Source organism: Phyllobates terribilis, unplaced genomic scaffold (genome assembly GCF_046119375.1).
Source record: "Phyllobates terribilis strain yellow unplaced genomic scaffold, ASM4611937v1 Scaffold_3__8_contigs__length_932513732, whole genome shotgun sequence".
In the NCBI taxonomy this organism is placed as follows: domain Eukaryota; kingdom Metazoa; phylum Chordata; class Amphibia; order Anura; family Dendrobatidae; genus Phyllobates; species Phyllobates terribilis.
In genome coordinates, this window is record NW_027362763.1 from 627,095,530 (window position 1) to 627,113,308 (window position 17,779).

Genomic DNA, 17,779 nt, shown 5'->3' on the forward strand with positions numbered 1-17,779 from the left:
ATCTGATCAGCTTTTATGAGGAGGCAAGTTCCAGACTGGACCAACGAAATGCAGTGGATGTTGTGTATATGGACTTTTCAAAAGCTTTTGATACGGTTCCACACAAAAGGTTGATACATAAAATGAGAACAATGGGGATAGGGGAAAATATATGTATGTGGGTTAAGAATTGGCTCAGTGATAGGAAACAAAGGGTGGTTATTAATGGAACACACTCAGACTGGATCTCAGTTAACAGTGGGGTACCACAGGGGTTCGTATTGGGCCTCCTTCGTTTTAACATATTTATTAATGACCTTGTAGGGGGCATACAGAGTAATATTTCAATATTTGCAGATGACACTAAACTCTGCTGGGTAATCAATACAGAGGAGGACAATTTCATATTACAGGAGGATCTATGTAAACTAGAAGCTTGGGCTAATAAATGGCAAATAAGCTTTAATGGGGGTAAATGTAAGGTAATGCACTTGAGCAGAGGAAATAAAATGTATAATTATATGCTTAATTGTAAAACACTGGGCAAAACTGTAACTGAAAAAGACCTGGGTGTATTGGTGGACGACAAGCTCACGTTTGGTGGCCAGTGTCAGGCAGCTGCTACAAAGGCAAATAAAATAATGGGATGCATTAAAAGAGACATAGATGCTCATGAGGAGAACATAATTTTACCTCTATACAAGTCACTAGTGCGATCACACTTAGAATACTGTGTACAGTTCTGGTCTCCGGCGTATAAGAAAGACATAGCTGAACTAGAGAGGGTGCAGAGAAGAGCGACAAAGCTTATTAGAGGACTGGGGGGTCTGCAATACCAAGACAGGTTATTAGAGGACTGGGGGTCTGCAATACCAAGACAGGTTATTACACTTGGGGTTATTTACTGTGGAAAAACGAAGGCTTAGGGGTGATCTTATTACTATGTACAAGTATATGAGGGAACAGTACAAAGACCTTTCTACTGATCTGTTTACTCTGAGGCCTGAGACGGGGACAAGGGGGCATCTTCTACGTCTGGAGGAAAGAAGGTTTAATCATAATCACAGACGCGGATTCTTTACTGTAAGAGCAGTGAGACTATGAACTCTCTGCCGCATGATGTTGTAATGAGTGATTTACTATTAAAATCTAAGAAGGGCATGGATGCCTTTCTTGAAAAGTATAATATTACAGGTTATATATACTAGATTCCTTGATAGGGCGTTGATCCAGGGAACTAGTATGATTGTCGTATGGAGTCAGGAAGGAATTTTTTTCCCCAATGTGGAGCTTAGTGTTTGCCACATGGTTTTTTTTTTTCCTTCCTCTGGATCAACATGTTAGGCTATGGGTTCAACTAGATGGACTTAGTTTTTAAGGTTGAAGGAAGACTATGTTACTATGTTACATGGTAAAATGGTTTAATTCATTCAAAAGTGCAACTCTGCCCCCCAAAATATAAGCCATCTCATGGCTTTGTCTATAGAAAAATGAAATTTTTTTTTATGGCTCTTGAAATAAGTGGAGGAAAAAAACAGAAGTTCAAAAAAATGAAAAGTTGCTAGGTCCTTAAGGGGTTAAGGGAATCTCTCATCAGGTTTTTACTACAACTCTGAGAGCAGCATAATATCGAGGAAGTACCCTGATTCCAGCTATGTCTTAATTATTGGTATTTCTTCTTCCAAGTATATGGGGTGAGGGCGCGGCCATCTAGTGAGCGAAGTCTCTCTCAATACCCTTCTGCCCTGGAGTATGCATATCTCATTTATCACCGCCGTTCCTGGCTCAGAAATCAATGAATCCTTGCAGTGCACACTGCGTGCACTGGGGGATTCAAAAGTCTGCTGTCACACAGTTACCGCAGACTATTAATTTTAGACCGGACAACCCCTTTAATCAAGTTGATACACCTTGGATTGGTGACCATGACAGTGACATATAGACTGTGCTCGGGTTGATATACCTGAGTTAACTGTCTTATAGGGAATCCAGTCAGAGCATTGTCTGTGTTTCACTTATGTGAGAAAGCAGCCTTAGGCTATGTGCACACAGCGTTTTTTAGAGTTCTCAAAGTCTAAGCCGCTTCAGGAATATGGTAGCAGTCATTTTCCGGAAACTGCTTCACGGGCATCTTTCTCTAGAGGGGATGGTTTCCTAGGGAAAGCCACCTGGAGAATGAGCATGTCGCTACTTTTAATCGCTGCTTACTTTCCTAACCCTGAAGCGGTTAAAGAGAACCTATCGGCATGTTTTTGCTACCTCATCTGAGCAGTATAATGTAGAGAAGGAGAACCTGATTCCAGTGATGTGTCACTTAGTTTACTGCAGGCCTGAATAACATACGGCCTGCTGAAGTATGTTGTGTAGCCCGCTGAGCTGCCTGGGACACGTCGTTCCCTCCTTCCTAAATTCAAGTGTTTTCACATTTTTCAGACGCGAATAGATTTGAAAACTGCGGCACAGGGACTGGGGCAGAGCCCCGACGTGCAGGGGCATGATGAGGTGAGAACGCTGCTGATGTCATCACACTGCTGCTAGTGCCAGGCTGCAGAGGTGCAGAGCTATTGGCGGGTACCAGTATGCGCTCCAGGAGCCGAAGATTATATGTTTGTTTTGGTGATAATTTCCAGGGGCCTTTATGGAGCAATAAGGCACATTATGGGGAACATTATGGAGGCCATTATAGGGGACATTGAGGCAATAGAGGACACTATGGGGGGACATTTGGGGCAGTTAAGGGCATTGTGAATCGGGTCATAGTATAGTGTATGGTGGGGGACATTATGGTAAGGTGCAATTTGGGAGTACATTATGGAGAGGGGTAGTAAGGTGGGATCCTATGGAGAAGCGCAGTGTAAGTGAGATATTTTGTACAGGAAGTAGAGTGAGGGGCAATTATTAATTCGGGGCGCAGCATAGGAGATATTTATATTTATGGGGCAGTATGACACTTTTATTTCTAAGGGCACTATATCTTGATGTGTTGCTTTAGACTGAGAAGAGGGAAGTCTGCAGAGACTAACTCTGGGTGTTAAATCTCATCATGCGTCTGTACTATACAGAGACAAAAGGGATGGGAACCACTTGAATCAGAGAAGATGTCACCTATGAGGTACCTGGATACAAACATTTATTAGTAATACTGACTACATCTCTTCAGTGCTATTGTTCCTGTATGGTCAGCAGTCTGATGATGGCTGGTAACAACTCCCAGCATCTCCTTACCATTGTTAAGGACATACTGGTAATTGTATGTTCAACCAATACAATTCTATATGGGGCTGACCTGATGTTACAATTGATCACCGTTGTAAGCTTGGTCCTATATACTTTTACTATCGGTGGTTCTTACGTTGCATTCATGTACTGATAGTGGTTCTCATGCTGCATTCATGTACTGATGGTGGTTCTGGTGCAGCATACATGTGTGTATAGTGGTTCTGATCTTGTACAGGTAGCTATCCATATTGTGCTTCATGGCTATGTTAAAACTGAAAAATTCTGTGCATATCAGACCTAGCAATGATAATCTATTGATAAGACCTTCACTGTAAGTAAACAGCACACCTACCTCATGCTGTCCTCAGATTACATAGCAAAAACCTGTTGACTAATCCCCTTTAAAAAGGTGACATAATAACAGGTGCACAGCAATGTCGTTTTGACATTGCTGTGCTTTATTTTCATTTTATGGGGTGCTCTTGTGGAATTTTTTTCAGGCTGATTCTGGGTCAACTCTGCCTGAAAAGATGGTATGTGCACATACCATTATGTTGTGAATACACTTTATATGCTGTGCAGCTGGATGTAAAGAGCATAAATTGAACAATAGGTATCATTAGTAGCAGGAGAAACAGCAGTAGGTGCATATACACTCACACTACACACCATAGACACATAGACACATTTAATAAAAAAAAATATTAATTGGAGTGCTTCTCTTTAAAGTTTGTAAACATTTGGAATTGATATCTGCTTGAAAAGGCATGTTATTATTTTGATGCTTATTTTAATTTATTTTTGCCTGTTTTAGTCAGTAGTATTTTTTTTTTTTTTAATAAAGTTTATTTTGAATAAAATATCCAATGCTTGAACTATTTGTTCTTTATTCCCAATGACAGCATCTATACCATGTTTAAATTGTGGTAATTGTTTTTTTTTTTTTTTTTTTTACTTAGTTGTTTGGACCTGGCATACAGCCCCATCACTGTGACCTTACGAATATGGATGGTATAGTGACTGTTACTCCAAGAAGTGTTGGTGCTGATACTTTTGTTGATGGTCAGCGCATCTCTGAAACCACAATGTTACACAGTGGGGTAAAAGTGCAGTTTGGGTCTTCACATGTCTTTAAATTTGTGGATCCAAGTCATGATCAGTCTCTCAGTAAAAGATCTTCAGATTCTGGACAAATGGTTAGAGGACAAAGGAGTAAATCTGGGTAAGTTTGTGAAATGACACTTTTTCTCTCTTTGTTACGTTCAGTGGGTCCTGTAAAAAAAAAAAAAAAACGTATTCTTGGTCAGGCATGGTAAAGACATTTAAAGGCGTAATCTCAAGTTATTAAATTTCTTTAATTAGTTAGAAAACACGAGAATAAGCAAGTTTGCAATTGACTTGCTTATTCTAACTGTTGTCATTCTCCAGCTGTGAGAGCTTTTATTTTTCATAGTGTACAACTTGTTTCCATGAGGCTTGGTAGATAGAGCCTGCCGAGAGAGTGTGCCTTAGCTTCATTCCAGGAGAGGGGGTAACCTTCCTTCCATTCCTTCTTGGCTTCTGAAGAGCTGCTGTTAAAAATCTAGCAGATCACCAGTACTGCAGGTTTTAGATAAGTATCCTAATCAGCTCTGTGTGCTTGTTCAAGTGCTCTGTTATCTCTGTTAATATGGCGATATCTGTGTAGACTCAGAACAAAGCACTGATAGCACAAGTTCTGCTGTAACAGAATCAGCTAAGCTTTATAGTTTTGCTAATACTGCAGCTTTGCTGTTCACCAGAACTGTGACTCAACAAGAAGTGTCCGCCCTTCCAGAAACTATGAAGTGAAAGAAACTGGAAAGCGGTGTGCTGCTTAGGAGACAACTTGAGAACTCCCCTTTTTAATTTTAAAATGGTTTGTTTCCCCAGGTTGAAGGCTGCACTTCATGATATTTAACTGGGAGTAGATAGCTATATAGTGAAAATTTATTGGGAAGGGATGGGGGGAAGTGAGCCCAGACACTAAGTAAAGGGGGAGTGGAGACCTCCTAGGCTGATCTAGTATCACCCAGTCTTCCCTTCCATCACTATATTGGTTTCTCACCAATTGCCGAACAGGTACTTAAAGCCCTGGTTCTCCCCAGAGCTAGGCCCTGGCTAGGGAAGGCGGGGATGAGCACTAGTCAGTACCCACTAACCACTAAAGACAACAAGGGAGACAAACACGGGGGAAGCAACTTGGCTTGCTTGAGCCCACTTCAGAGAGATTACACCAAACGTGCTCCAAGCAGCAGAGAGGAAATAAGCAGACTGCAATAGCTCCAAGCCTTTACAAGGGAATATGTGAATATCACCGGCGCCTCCCTGTAGCAAACTGAAAGTATTTAAACAATTGGGCCAGGGTGTCAAACAGAGCAGGAGGGAGGGAGCCGCTGGGTCTTCTGTAGCCAACTGCAGAGCGATTGTCTGTCACATTTGACACACCCGTGACAGTAGACTCTAATGGTAGGGCCACTCTTCTCTAACCTATTAAACATTTAATAAAATAGCCAATATTTTTAATCTATTTTTTTATATTTTTTTAAGGTAATAAGTCACATACATTTTTTTTAAATTGACCAATAACACCACATACAGTTGAAACCAGAAATTTACATACACTATTTAAAAAGACACCTATGCATGTTTTTCTCAGTATCTGACATGAAATCAGAATAAACCTTTCCCGTTTTAGGTCAATTAGGATTACCATAGTGTTTAACATTTGCCAAATGCCAGAATAATGAGCGAGAGAGAGTGTTTTAAGGCATTTTTATTACTTCAAAGTCAAAAGTTTATATACACGAAGATTACTGTGCCTTTAAACAATTCTGGACTGCCCATATGAAGATGTCATGTGATTGGAAGAGTCTGATTTTTTTTTTTGGCAACATCTGAGTTAATTAGACGCACACCTATGCAAGTATTTTAATGCACACCTGAAACAAACTGCTTTTTTGTGCAGCATCATGGGAAAGTCTAAAGACATCAGCCAAGATATCAGGAAGAGAATTGTGGACTTGCACAAGTCTGGCTCCTCCTTGGGTACAATTTCAAGATACCTGAAGGTGCCTCATTCATCTGTACAAACAAGATGGGAATGTCCAGCCATTAATACCGCTCAGGAAGGAGACTGGTTTTGTGTCCCAGAGATGAACGTTCTTTGATCCGACATGTGCATATCATCCCAAGGACAGAAGCAAAAGACCTTGTGAAGATGATGGCGTAAGCTGGTAAGATTGTGGCAATATCCACAGTGAAACGAGTACTGTATAAACATGGGCTGGAATGCCACTCTGCCAGGAAGAAGCCATTACTACAAAAGAAACATAAAAAAGCCAGATTAATGTTTGCAAATGCACACAACAACAAAGACCATAATTTTTGGAGACATGTCCTGTTATCTACTGAAACTAAAATTTAACTTTTTGGGCATAATGACCATCGTTACGTTTGTAGGAAAAAAGGAGAAGCTTGGAAGCCTAAGAACACCATCCCAAGTGTGAAACATGGTGGTGGCAGCATCATGTTGAGGGGTTGTTTTGCTGCAGGAGGGACTGGTGCACTTCACAAAATAGATAGCATCATCAGAAAAGAACATTGAGGCAAAACTAAAGCAACATTTCAAGACATCAGCAAGGAAGTTAAAGCTTGGGCGGAAATGGGTCTAACAAATGGACAATAACCCGAAGCATACTGCCAAAATGGTAACAAAGTGGCTTAAGGTTAACAAAGGCAATGTTTTGGAGTAGCCATCAGAAAGCCCTGATTTCAGTCCTATTAAAAATTCATGGGCAAAGCTGAAAAGGTAGGTGTGAGCAAAGCAACCTACAAACCTGGATCAGTTACACCAGTTTTCTCAAGAGGAATGGGCCCAGATTCCAACCAACTATTGTGAGAAGCTTGTGGAAGGAGATCCCAAACGTTTGACCCAAGTCATTCAGTTTAAGGGCAATGGTACCAAATACTAATGAAATGTATGTAAACTTTTGACTTTGTAGTAAGTAATAAAAATGCCTTAAAACATTCTCTCTCTCTCATTATTCTGGCATTTGGCAAATATTAAAAATTATGGTAATCTTAATTTGCGTAAAATGGGAAAGGTTTATTCTGATTTCATGCCAGATATTGAGAAAAACATGCATATGTGTCTATTTATACAGTGTATGGAAACTTCTGGTTTCAACTGTACAAGGGACAAAAATCGTCACACCATGACTAGATCACATATTGCCACCACATAGTGTCTGAATATTACAAACCTGATCATTTATATAAAAAAAACAAAAAAAAACCACAGCACTAATATTACCGTTATTGCCATTATACACAGGAGCGCTCTCTCTCTCTATATCTATCTATCTATATACACTGCTCAAAAAAATAAAGGGATCACTGAAATAACACATCCTAGATCTGAATGAATGAAATATTCTCATTGAATACTTTGTTCTGTACAAAGTAGAATGTGCTGACAGCAAAATCACACAAAAATCAATGGAAATCACATTTATTAACCAATGGAGGCCTGGATTTGGAGCCACCCCCAAAATTAAAATGGAAAAAACACATTGCATGCTGATCCAACTTTGATGTAATGTCCTTAAAATAAGTCAAAATGAAGCTCCGTATTGTGTGTGGCCTCCAGGTGCCTGTATGACCTCCCTACAACGCCTGAGCATGCTCCTGATGAGGCTGAGTATTGTGTGTGGCCTCCACGTGCCTGTATGACCTCCCTACAACGCCTGGGCATGCTCCTGATGAGGCTCAGTATTGTGTGCGGCCTCCACGTGCCTGTATGACCTCCCTACAATGCCTAGACATGCTCCTGATGAGGCTGAGTATTGTGTGTGACCTCCACGTGCCTGTATGACCTCCCTACAACGCCTGGGCATGCTCCTGATGAGGCTGCGGATGGTTTCCTGTGGGATCTCCTCCCAGACCTGGACTAAAGCATCTGCCAACTCCTGGACAGTCTGTGGTGCAACGGTAACGTTGGTGGATGGAGCGAGACATGGTGTCCCAGATGTGCTCAATCGGATTCAGGTCTGGGTAACGGGCGGGCCAGTCCATAGCTTCAATGCCTTCATCTTGCAGGAACTGCTGACACACTCCAGCCACATGAGGTCTGGCATTGTCCTGCATTAGGAGGAACTCAGGGCCAACCGCACCAGCATATGGTCTCACAAGGGGTCTGAGGATCTCGTCTCGGTACCTAATGGCAGTCAGGCTACCTCTGGCGAGCACATGGAGGGGTGTGCGGCCCTCCAAAGAAATGCCACCCCACACCATTACTGACCCACTGCCAAACCAGTCATGCTGAAGGATGTTGCAGGCAGCAGATCGCTCTCCACGGCATCTCCAGACTCTGTCACATCTGTCACATGTGCTCAATGTGAACCTGCTTTCATCTGTGAAGAGCACAGGGCGCCAGTGGCCACTTTGCCAATCCTGGTGTTCTGTGGCAAATGCCAAGCGTCCTGCACGGTGTTGGGCTGTGAGCACAACCCCCATCTGTGGACGTCGGGCCCTCATACCACCCTCATGGAGTCGGTTTCTAACCGTTTGTGCAGACACATGCACATTTGTGGCCTGCTGGAAGTCATTTTGCAGGGCTCTGGCAGTGCTCTTCGTGTTCCTTCTTGCACAAAGGCGGAGGTAGCGGTCCTGCTGCTGGGTTGTTGCCCTCCTACACGTCTCCTGGTGTACTGGCCTGTCTCCTGGTAGCGCCTCCAGCCTCTGGACACTACGCTGACAGACACAGCAAATCTTCTTGCCACAGCTTGCATTGATGTGCCATCCTGGATGAGCTGCACTACCTGAGCAACTTCTGTGGGTTGTAGAGTCCGTCTCATGCTACCACGAGTGTGAAAGCACAACCAACATTCAAAAGTGACCAAAACATCAGCCAGAAAGCATTGGTACTGAGATGTGGTCTGTGGTCCAAACCTGTAGAACCACTCCTTTATTGAGGGTGTCTTGATAATTGCCAATAATTTCCATCTATTGTCTATTCCATTTGCACAGCAGCATGTGAAATTGATTGTCAATCAGTGTTGCTTCCTAAGTGGACAGTTCGATTACACAGAAGTTTGATTTACTTGGAGTTATATTCTGTTGTTTAAGTCTTCCCTTTATTTTTTTGAGCAGTGTGTGTGTATATATATGTATGTGTGTGTATATATGTGTGTGTGTATATGTATGTGTATATGTATGTATATATATATATATATATAGTGTACAGGTAATAGAGGGATGACCAGTGACATTATACACAGGAGCTCTATATGTAGTGTCAGTGTACAGGTAATACAGTGATCACTATCATTATACACAGGAGCTCGGTATATAGTATACAGTGTATAGTGTAAGTGTACAGGTAATGCACTGATTCCCTGGTGACGTCTCTAGTTGAAGTCCTTCTTCTTTTCTTTTCTTCTTCATCCAGCGCAGGCCACCATCACTTTTTAGCCAGGACTCATCTCTGCATAAAATAACAGTTATGTAGAGCATTGCTTCCAGTGCACATTCCCCGCTTTTTCCCCAACTTCTACACTATGCAGCTGAATACAAAAGGGACCCACCATTAATATATGGTTCATTCATTATCAATCACACTCCTGCATCCTAAATGCCCCCCACTCTGTACCTCTCACTGTCCCGATTTATTGTATATATTGTGGTAGATTGACTCACTCGGCTGCTTCAAGAAGTAGACACAGGATCATTTTCAGCTGCAGGTTTATTCAAAACGGTATAAAGCACTTCAGGTACAACAAAATAAACACCGCCTTGCTGTCATAACGACAAATCCAAAGTGAAAGTATAGTACAGTCCTTATGCATTCGGGATTTTCCCGCTCAGGTAATCACGAACTTCAGATCTCCCTGAAGTCTCACACAGGAGACTTCCTGGTCTCCAAACCAACAACCGAATAAACCCTCAATGCTGGAGATTTAACCTCTCCAGCCACACCCTTGAGGTGGATATATGGTGAGCAGGCGTCCCGCCCATCTCACGCCTGTTCACAAGAAACTGAAATCAAGATGGCTGATTAACCTCTTCAGCACTTAACATGCTGGCGGGAGGCAGTTCACATCTAAGCAACAGCTCTGGAGGGTATTCTGTCCTCATGCAAAACAATTGAAGCAGAAACCATCCAAAACCTGACAAATTCAATGGACGAGAGAGTTCAGAAGCTCCTTTCCAACAAGGGGTCCTATGTGCAAATGTAACATCACCTAGAATAAAGTTTTGAGTTGAAAACTGTTTGATTTCAGTTTGTAATAACCTGCTAATGCTTATAATTTCAAAAATGACCATTTTATGCTCTTTATTAAAATGAAAATGTTGAAAACTCTGCTGTGCATAATAATTTGGAACATGCATTTTGAGTGCAGTTTGAGTTTTTTATTTTTTTAAAAATATACTGTTATCATAGGCAGTTTGTACAAAAACCTTTCAATTGTCCTCTAATAGTTATTTGACTGGAAAATTACAATGACTGCAATTCATATAGGTAATTTGGGAAAATCTGAGAAAATATTATTTGCATAATAATTTGGAACACAGTGTAGAAGCAATCAGTACAATAACATGATCAGATTATATACAGCAATAAATAGTGGAATTTTTTTTTCTCCATTAAACTCATAAACATGTAAGGACGAGGCCATGTTCACAAGTTGCTTAAGTACATAATTTTTTTTTTGCTGTTTATCTGAACCAAATGACGCAATATCAGTCTTCCCTGATGCGTAATTGCTGCATTTTTTTTTAGCTCAACATTGAATACTATGTTCGCTTGGACAGTTGCTCCATGATTACAAGTAAAATAAATGCAGCCTGTGTTTTTTTTTTTCACAGAAAATCTGCATTTAACTTTCTAAGCAAATCTGATATATGTCTAAAGACACTTACAGGTGCTTCTCACAAAATTAGAATATCATCAAAATGTTAATTTATTTCAGTTCTTCAATACAAAAAGTGAAACTCATATATTATATAGAGTCATTACAAACAGAGTGATCTATTTCAAGTGTTTATTTCTGTTAATGTTGATGATTATGGCTTACAGCCAATGAAAACACAAAAGTCATTATCTCAGTAAATTAGAATACTTCATAACAACAACTTGAAAAATGTTTTTATAATCCAAAATATTGTCCTACTGAAATGTATGTTCAGTAAATGCATTAAATACTTGGTCGGGGCTCCTTTTGCATCAATTACTGCATCAATGCGGCGTGGCATGGAGGCAATCAGCCTGTGGCACTGCTGAGGTGTTATGGAAGCCCAGGTTGCTTTGATAGCCGCCTTCAGCTCGTCTGCATTGTTGGGTCTCGTGTCTCATCTTCCTCTTGACAATACCCCAGAGATTCTCTATGGGGTTAAGGTCAGGCGAGTTTGCTGGGCAATCAAGCTCAGTGATACTGTGGTTTTTAAACCAGGTATTGGTACTTTTGGCAGTGTGGACAGGTGCTGGAGAATGAAATTTCCATCTCCAAAAAGCTTGTCAGCAGAGGGAAGCATGAAGTGCTCTAAAATTTACTGGAAGACTGCTGCGCTGAGTTTGGTCTTGATAAAACACAGTGGACCTACACCAGAAGATGACATGGCTCCCCAAACCATCCCTGATTGTGTAAACTTCACACTAGACCTCAAGCAGGTTGGATTGTGGCCTCTCCACTCTTCCTCCAGACTCTGGGACCTTGATTTCCAAATGAAATACAACATTTACTTTCATCTGAAAACACCACCTTGGACCACTGAGCAACAGTCCAGGTCTTTTTCACCTTGGCCCAGGTAAGACGCTTTTTGCGTTTGTCTATTGGTCATGAGTGGCTTGACACAAGGAATGCGACACTTGTAGCCCATGTCCTGGATACGTCTGTGTGTGGTGGCTCTTGAAGCAATGACTCCAGCAGCAGTCCATTCCTTGTGAATCTCCCCCAAATTTTTGAATGGCCTCTTCTTAACAATCCTTTCAAGGCTGCGGTTACCCCGGTTGCTTATGCACCTTTTTCTACTACACTTTTTCCTTTCACTCAATTCTCCATTAATATGCTTGGATACAGCACTCTGTGAACAGCCAGCTTCTTTAGCAATGACCTTTTGTGGCTCACCCTCCTTGTGTAGTGTCAGTGACTGTCTTCTGGACACCTCTCAAGTCAGCAGTAGTGTTGAGTGATACCTTCCGATATCTGGAAATATCGGATCGGATTGGATCGGACCAATACCCAAAAAATATCGGGTATTGCAGATTCCGATACCGGAAACCAATGCAAGTCAATGGGACAGAAATATCGGAATGAAAATAAACCCTTTCTTTCCTTGTAGGTTAATTCTACATGAAGGAAAACAACTAAGAATAATGTAGAATGTATTGGGGGAGGTGGAGGAGACATTAAAGGCATAGAGGTTTAGCCCAATCAAATGGAATAGCAGGAATTAATATTTTTTTTAAGCCTTTTGGAGTTACAAAGATATTGACTATGTTAAGCTTTTTTATATTTGGTCAGATATTTGTTTCACTACTTCCATGCTCTTCATCTTCTTTTTTACTTCTCCCACACTTTCTCCATCATCCTCAGCAGCAGCATCTTTTTCATCAACTTCTTCTTCACCTTATTGATCTTCTTCTTCTTCACCTTCTTCCTATTATTCTTTTTTTTACATTCTTCATATTCTTCTTATTCAACTATTATTCTTCTTCATAGTGTACTTCTTCATCTTCTTCATATTCTTCTTCTTCATCACATTCTTTTTTGTGACAGGCATTCCTGTAGTTATCTATAAAAATTTGAAGATTACACCTTCCGTTCTGCCTTTCACAAAAGATGTACAACAGGATTTGTCCGCGTTCAGTTTGGCCTGCAGCAGCAGGTATTTTCCAGGGGCACCATGAGGAGGAACGGACTCACCCCCATACACTGCTTAGTCATCTTCTGCTTATAATTTAGATATCTTTTGCTCTGATTTTTAGTCTTAAGCTTAATGTTCTAATGCTTTTTGTTCTGCAGCTTCTTGTTCTTCTGTCTCTTGGTTGTTGTCTTCTGGTTCTTTGTCCTCTTGGTCATCTTCTTCAGGGTCATCTTCTTGGTCTTCTTTGGGGTTGTCTTCGGGGTCGTCGTCGTCTTCGGGGTCGTCGTCGTCGTCTTCGGGGTCGTCGTCGTCGTCTTCGGGGTCGTCGTCGTCTTCGGGGCCGTCGTCGTCGTCTTCGGGGCCGTCGTCGTCGTCTTCGGGGTGGTCTACAGGGTTGTCTTCAGGGTCGTCGTCAGGGAGATCCAGAGAGGTTAACATTTCAAAAAGCTTGAACTTGGAAATGCAGCAGAAGGTACAAGAAGGCTGAGGAACTGCCGAGAACCAGCTGACTGTACTGGAACCCGGATGGGTAGCAGAAGGTACAAGAGCCAATGGAACTACCGAGGACCAGCTGATGTTACTGGAACCTGGTTACTAAGCAGGAGGTACCTGTTCCAGAAAGCACTACCAAGGACCAGCAGACGTTGGTGGAATTCGGATACCGAGAAGGAGGCACCTAAGCCAAAGGCACTGCCGAGAACCAGCTGACGGTTCTGGAACCCGGATGGGTAGCAGAAGGTACACATGAAAAAAAAAGTTGCAAGGCCGCGAGCCGGCTGGAGTTACCGAAACCCACAGTCCTACAGGGGGTGCTTGTCCTATTGGCACTATGGAACCAGCCTTCATTGCCAGATCCCGCAGCCCACATAGGAGTCACCTAAACTGCAGGCACCATAGAGTCGGCTAACGTGACCGCAACACGACAGGACAATGTATTGGAGGCAAAGTGACGTTGACACTACCCGGAAACAGCTGGCGTGCTGGAACCAGGCTGGGCAGGAGGGAATACCCGTGCCAAAGACACTGCTGGGAAACAGCTGGAGGTGCTGGAAGCCAGGGTAAATACTAAAAAACAGAGTGGAGCCAGAGGCCTAATTGGAGCAAGTTTAAAATCAGTAGTAGTGTGAATGTGGACAGAGCAGGAGAAATTGCCGGGCACACAGCAGGGGATCCTCTGACGTTACTGAATCCCAATAACACTGGAGCAAGTGTTGACTGTGCAGACGGCACTTCTGAGCAGCAACTGGCAAATTCATGCGAGATCTAGGCCTTGTTCATTTTCAGAAAAGTAAGCCTGTCAACGTTATCGGAGGATAGTCGGATGCGACGGTCTGTTAGTAGACCACCTGCGGCACTAAAGACGCGTTCCGATAATACACTAGCAGCAGGGCAAGCCAGCACCTCCAATGCATACTGGCTAAGCTCTGGCCATGTATCCAGCTTAGAGACCCAAAACTTGAAGGGGGAAGAGCCTTCTGGGAGTACACTAACAGGGCAAGACATGTAGTCTGTCACCATCTGACGGAAACTTTGCCTCCTGCTGACTGGAGCCGTCTGTGATGGTGTAGACATTTGTGGCGGGGACACAAAACTTTGCCACATTTGGGCCATACTGGTCTTGCCTTGTGCTGAGGCGCTGCTTCTGCTCCCTCTTTGTGCAGAGCTTCCTCCACTGCCTCGACGCACTGAGCTGCTTTGTAAAGCACTAGCAGCACTGCTCTCGGGTGGAGTGGAGAACTTGATGGAATGCACCAGTGTGTCTTGGTACTCCCGCATTTTACGCTCCCGGTTCAACGGTGTTATGAGGCTTTGTAAGTTGTCCCGGTAGCGAGGATCTAGGAGGGTGGACACCCAATAATCAGCCGTGTTGAGAATGTGGGCGATGCGGCGGTCGTTTCTCAGGCACTGCAGCATGAAATCAACCATGTGCTGCAGACTGCCAACTGGCCAAGAAACGCTGTCCCCTGCTTGAGGCGTGATCTCTGCTTGCTCTGCATCACCCAACCCTCGCTCTAGATACTGACTACTAGAGCATTGTGTACCTCCCTCCTCTTGACAGATGTCTTCCTCCTCCATTGACTCCTCCTCATCCTCCTCACAAAGTGTCCCCTGCCTAGGCCTTTGTGAGGAACCACGTTGCGCAGACTGCACAGAAGCAGATGGCATTTGTGACTCCTCATCCTCCACCTCTTCCAAAACCTCCTCCCTTAAAGCTTGCAGTGTTTTTTCAAGCAGGCAGATATGGGGGATAGTCATGCTGACTAGTGCATCATCTGCACTCGCCATCCGCATGGAATAATCGAAGGCACGCAAAACGTGGCAGATGTCCTTCATGGAGGCCCACTCAGTGGTGGTGAAGTGTGAACAGCGCGCAGTGTGACTTGTTTGCGCCTGCTGCAGCTGGTACTCCATTACTGCTGCCTGCTGCTCACACATCCTCTCCAACATATGTAACGTTGAATTCTACCTGGTGGGTAGGTCACATATGATGCGATGTTCCGGAAGGCGTAATCGGCGCTGCAGTGTGCGATCTTGCGATGCTGGAACTCTGCAAGTGAGCGCACTCTATGCGGACCTTGTGCAGCAGTGCATCAAAATCCGGATAGTCCCTCAAAAAACTCTGCACGACCAAGTTGAGCACATGTGCCTGACATGGGATGTGAGTGAGGTTGCCTAGGCCCAGAGCATCCACCAGATTTCGGCCATTGTCACACCCTACCATGCCTGGCTGGAGATTCGCTGGCACAAACCACACGTCGCTCTGCTGCTTGATGGCATTCCAGAGCTCCTGCGCTGTGTGGCTTCGATTCCCCAAATAATTTAATTTCAATACGGCCTGTTGACATTTGGCCACGGCTGTGCTCATATCGGTCATAACAGGTACCGTTCAGGGGTCGATGTGGAGGTAGACCGTGACGGCTCCTGCAGCGCTGATTCAGAGGAACTGGAGTATGAAGAGGAGTCAATGAGTACAGACTGGATTCCTGCAATACTTGGAGTTGGCAGAACACATACAGCGCCACTCAAAAGATCTGTACCCGGCTCCACAACATTTACCCAATGGGCTGTGAGGGAAAGGTATCGTCCCTGTCCATGCTTACTCGTCCACGCATCAGTGGTCAGGTGGACCTTGCTACTGACGGCGTTTTGTAGCTCATGTTTAATTTTTCCCTCCACATGCTGTTGCAGGGCAGGGACGGCTTGCCTGCTGAAATAAAAGCGGCTGGGCACGTATTGTGGCACTGCCAATGCCATCAAGTTACGGAAGGTGTCAGTCTCCACCATCCTGAATGATAGCATTTCAAGGGCCAGTAGTTTTGCAATGCCAACATTCAGAGCCTGTGCTCAGGGGTGGTTTGCCGAGTATGGGCGCCTTTTCTCCCATGCCTGTGCTAACGATGGCTGTAGACTGGCCTGGGAGTGTGAGGATGACCGGGAACGTGGTGCTGTGGGTGGAATGACACTTTGTCTCTGTACAACAGTGCCAGAGGTTCTTCCATGGCGATCCTGTGAGGAAGCCGAACCAGCTGCGTGTGAGCTGGAGGAAGAGACTACAACACGAGCTGAAGAGGTGGTAGGTGGTGCTGTAGGTTGGCCTAGGTCTTCAGTGTGTCTTTGTAACTCCACCACGTGCTTGGTCCGCACATGTTTCCACATATTTGTGGTATTGAGGTTGCTGACACTTTTCCCTCTTTTCACTTTCTGATTACCCAGCTTGCATTTGACAAAGCAAATGTCATCTGCAACGGTGTCAAAAAAGGACCAGGCACTGCAAGTCTTGGGAGCGCCCATTTTGGGTTTTGGAAGAGGCATGCTCCTAATGGGTGCCGAAGTGGAGGCTACAGGCAACCAAGTCTGCCCCCTCCCTCTCCCTCCTTTTTGGGCCGTTCGGGGAATCTCTTCCTCAGAGCTGCTCCCACCACCTTCCTGTACCTCACGCCATGATGGGTCAAGGACCTCATCATCTACACCACCCTCTTCAAACAACTGCTTCTCATGGGTAGTCTCCAGAGCACAGTACGCACCAGAAAGTGGCACCTGAGTCTCATCATCAGATGCGTACTGAGGTGTGCTGCTGACCATAGGCACTGGCCCACCCGCCTCTTCAGATTCCGAGAGACAAAGCGGTTGCGCATCACTGCATACTACCTTTTCAAATTCTCGAATTCTGCTTGGCTGGCCCCCTCTTTCCAAGCCAAGAGATTCAGAGAACAGAAGTAGAGATGGCTCCTGTCCAGGACTCTCTGACTGCCTGGGCAATTTGGCAGGTGGTGAAGAGACCGATGGATTCTCTTCAGTGCTCAGGACCTGAGAGGAGCTGGAAGTAATTGAAGTCGATGCGTTAGCTGCCATCCACCCGACAACGGCTTCAATTTGGTCCTCCCGCAATAGTGGGGTAGAGGGACCTCCTACAAAGCTGCGCTTAAAGGACTGTTGCCTGGTAAAACTGAGGGATGCTTTGTCACTGGTGCCCGCAGCAGGCACAGAATCCCCACGTCCTCTCCCTGCAGGCACAGAATCCCCACGTCCTCTCCCTGCAGGCACAGAATCCTCACGTCCTCTCCCTGCAGAAACTCCACGACCACATGCCTTACTCTCTGCCTTCTTCATCTTGGTAGACTATAAAGATAGGCAGAAAAGTACTAAGGGCTTAGTGTGCTTATTCCTGAGCAGCTGCTAACAGGTATAAGAAACA

At 44.1% G+C, this 17,779-nt stretch overlaps 1 protein-coding gene across 26 annotated transcripts in view; it reads left to right on the top strand.

Moving 5' to 3' along the window:
• Window positions 1-17,779, top strand: part of AFDN (afadin, adherens junction formation factor) — a 504,890-nt gene that overhangs the window by 189,327 nt on the left and 297,784 nt on the right. For all 26 annotated transcript variants that reach the window (XM_073671547.1, XM_073671557.1, XM_073671558.1 and 23 more), the window contains one exon: window positions 4,158-4,420. In XM_073671547.1, coding sequence (XP_073527648.1) covers window positions 4,158-4,420 — 263 coding nt within the window. The remainder of the gene's footprint in view (window positions 1-4,157; window positions 4,421-17,779) is intronic.